Source organism: Meleagris gallopavo, chromosome 8 (assembly GCF_000146605.3).
Source record: "Meleagris gallopavo isolate NT-WF06-2002-E0010 breed Aviagen turkey brand Nicholas breeding stock chromosome 8, Turkey_5.1, whole genome shotgun sequence".
Lineage (NCBI taxonomy): Eukaryota > Metazoa > Chordata > Aves > Galliformes > Phasianidae > Meleagris > Meleagris gallopavo.
In genome coordinates this window covers 4593201-4594406 of record NC_015018.2, presented here as the reverse complement: position 1 = coordinate 4594406, position 1206 = coordinate 4593201, and the positions used below count along the sequence as shown (strand labels likewise).

The following is a 1206-nucleotide window of genomic DNA, read 5'->3' as shown; positions in this document are numbered from 1 at the left end:
GCAACCTCCGCAAAGAGTTGATAAGCGATGACTTGCCTACATTGGGCACACCGATCACCATGATGCTGTACTCAGTACTCTGAAAGCAAGGAGGACACGTGCAGGTGCTGTGCTTCACCAAAGGACATACCCAGGCTGCAGCCTCCCTGCCCCTCCTCACCTCAGCCCGGTGGTAACGTGGGCTGCTGCTGACTAGTTTGGCGACCAGGGGCACAATCTGTGGGAAATGGGAAGGATGCTCTCACCACAGCCTCAGGGCCAACTGAGGACACAGCAGCAACACAGTACCTTCTTGACATTGCTGTCCTGCTGACAATCAGTGAAGACAACATGCGAGCATCCCTGCTGCCTCAGTTGCTCCAGGACTCTCTGTGGGGACAGGAGCTCACTAGTATGGTCCTACTGCAGCCCTGTGGGGTCCTAGCCCACTCTCTGTCTCCAGCACTCACTGACTGTTGGCGTGGGTCAGCCAAGTCCATCTTGTTCAGCACCAGAAGATGCGGGCGGATGCCCAGAACCTCCTGCAGCACAGGGTTACGGCCTGACAGTGGGATGTGTGGCTGCTAAGGAAAACAACTGTGGTATGAGGGAAAACAGGAGGGGGGGGCTGGTGTGTTTTGTGGGGTGAAGAGGCTTGGAACAAGGAGGCTTGGAACAAGGTAACAGCACAGGTGAAGGGCTTAAAGGGGAGCTGAAGCAACTGCGTGCTGGAGCAGATCACAGAGAAAAGAAGGGCATGGGGGCTGGTTTGGGGGATTATGGGGCTGAGAGCAAACCACCTCGTGGACAGATGAATATGGGTACAGGGACCAAAGGGAGTGAATGAATGACTATGTGCAGAGGCAGACGTAGGGGAAAACAGGGGCGGGGACCAGTATGGGACGTTATGGAAAACAGGAGGCACCATTTTGGGGGTTGCGGGGCCGGTGCATCTCGGGGGGGTCTCGGAACTTAGACCGTGGTACCCGGAGGGCGGTACGGCACGGAGACAGCGCGTGCTGGAGAAAGCAGGGGGCTGGGAGGCAGTCTGAATGCCGTGCGGGGGCCCGGTGCCGCTCGAGCGGCTTAGGAGCTGGAAGCACAGCGCAGGGCTCGGCGTCTAAGGATATACGAGCGTCGTGCACCTCGACGAGGCAGTCGGCACGCCGCAGGGAGGCCCGCATCTGCCGCAGCCCTGCAACACAACGACCGCTGAGCGTAGCGGGC

The 1206-nt window shown here is 58.9% G+C and overlaps 1 protein-coding gene across 1 annotated transcript in view; it reads right to left on the bottom strand.

The window, feature by feature from the left end:
• The window catches only part of PAOX (polyamine oxidase), a gene marked incomplete at its 5' end in the record, with an annotated part of 5051 nt that overhangs the window by 1055 nt on the left and 2790 nt on the right, over window positions 1–1206 (bottom strand). Inside the window, 5 exons of the mRNA XM_010714156.3 lie at window positions 1–79; window positions 161–217; window positions 289–369; window positions 450–554; window positions 1110–1206. The exon at window positions 1–79 is cut by the window's left edge and continues 1 nt beyond it. Of these exons, the coding sequence (XP_010712458.2) occupies window positions 1–79; window positions 161–217; window positions 289–369; window positions 450–554; window positions 1110–1206 (419 nt within the window). The remainder of the gene's footprint in view (window positions 80–160; window positions 218–288; window positions 370–449; window positions 555–1109) is intronic.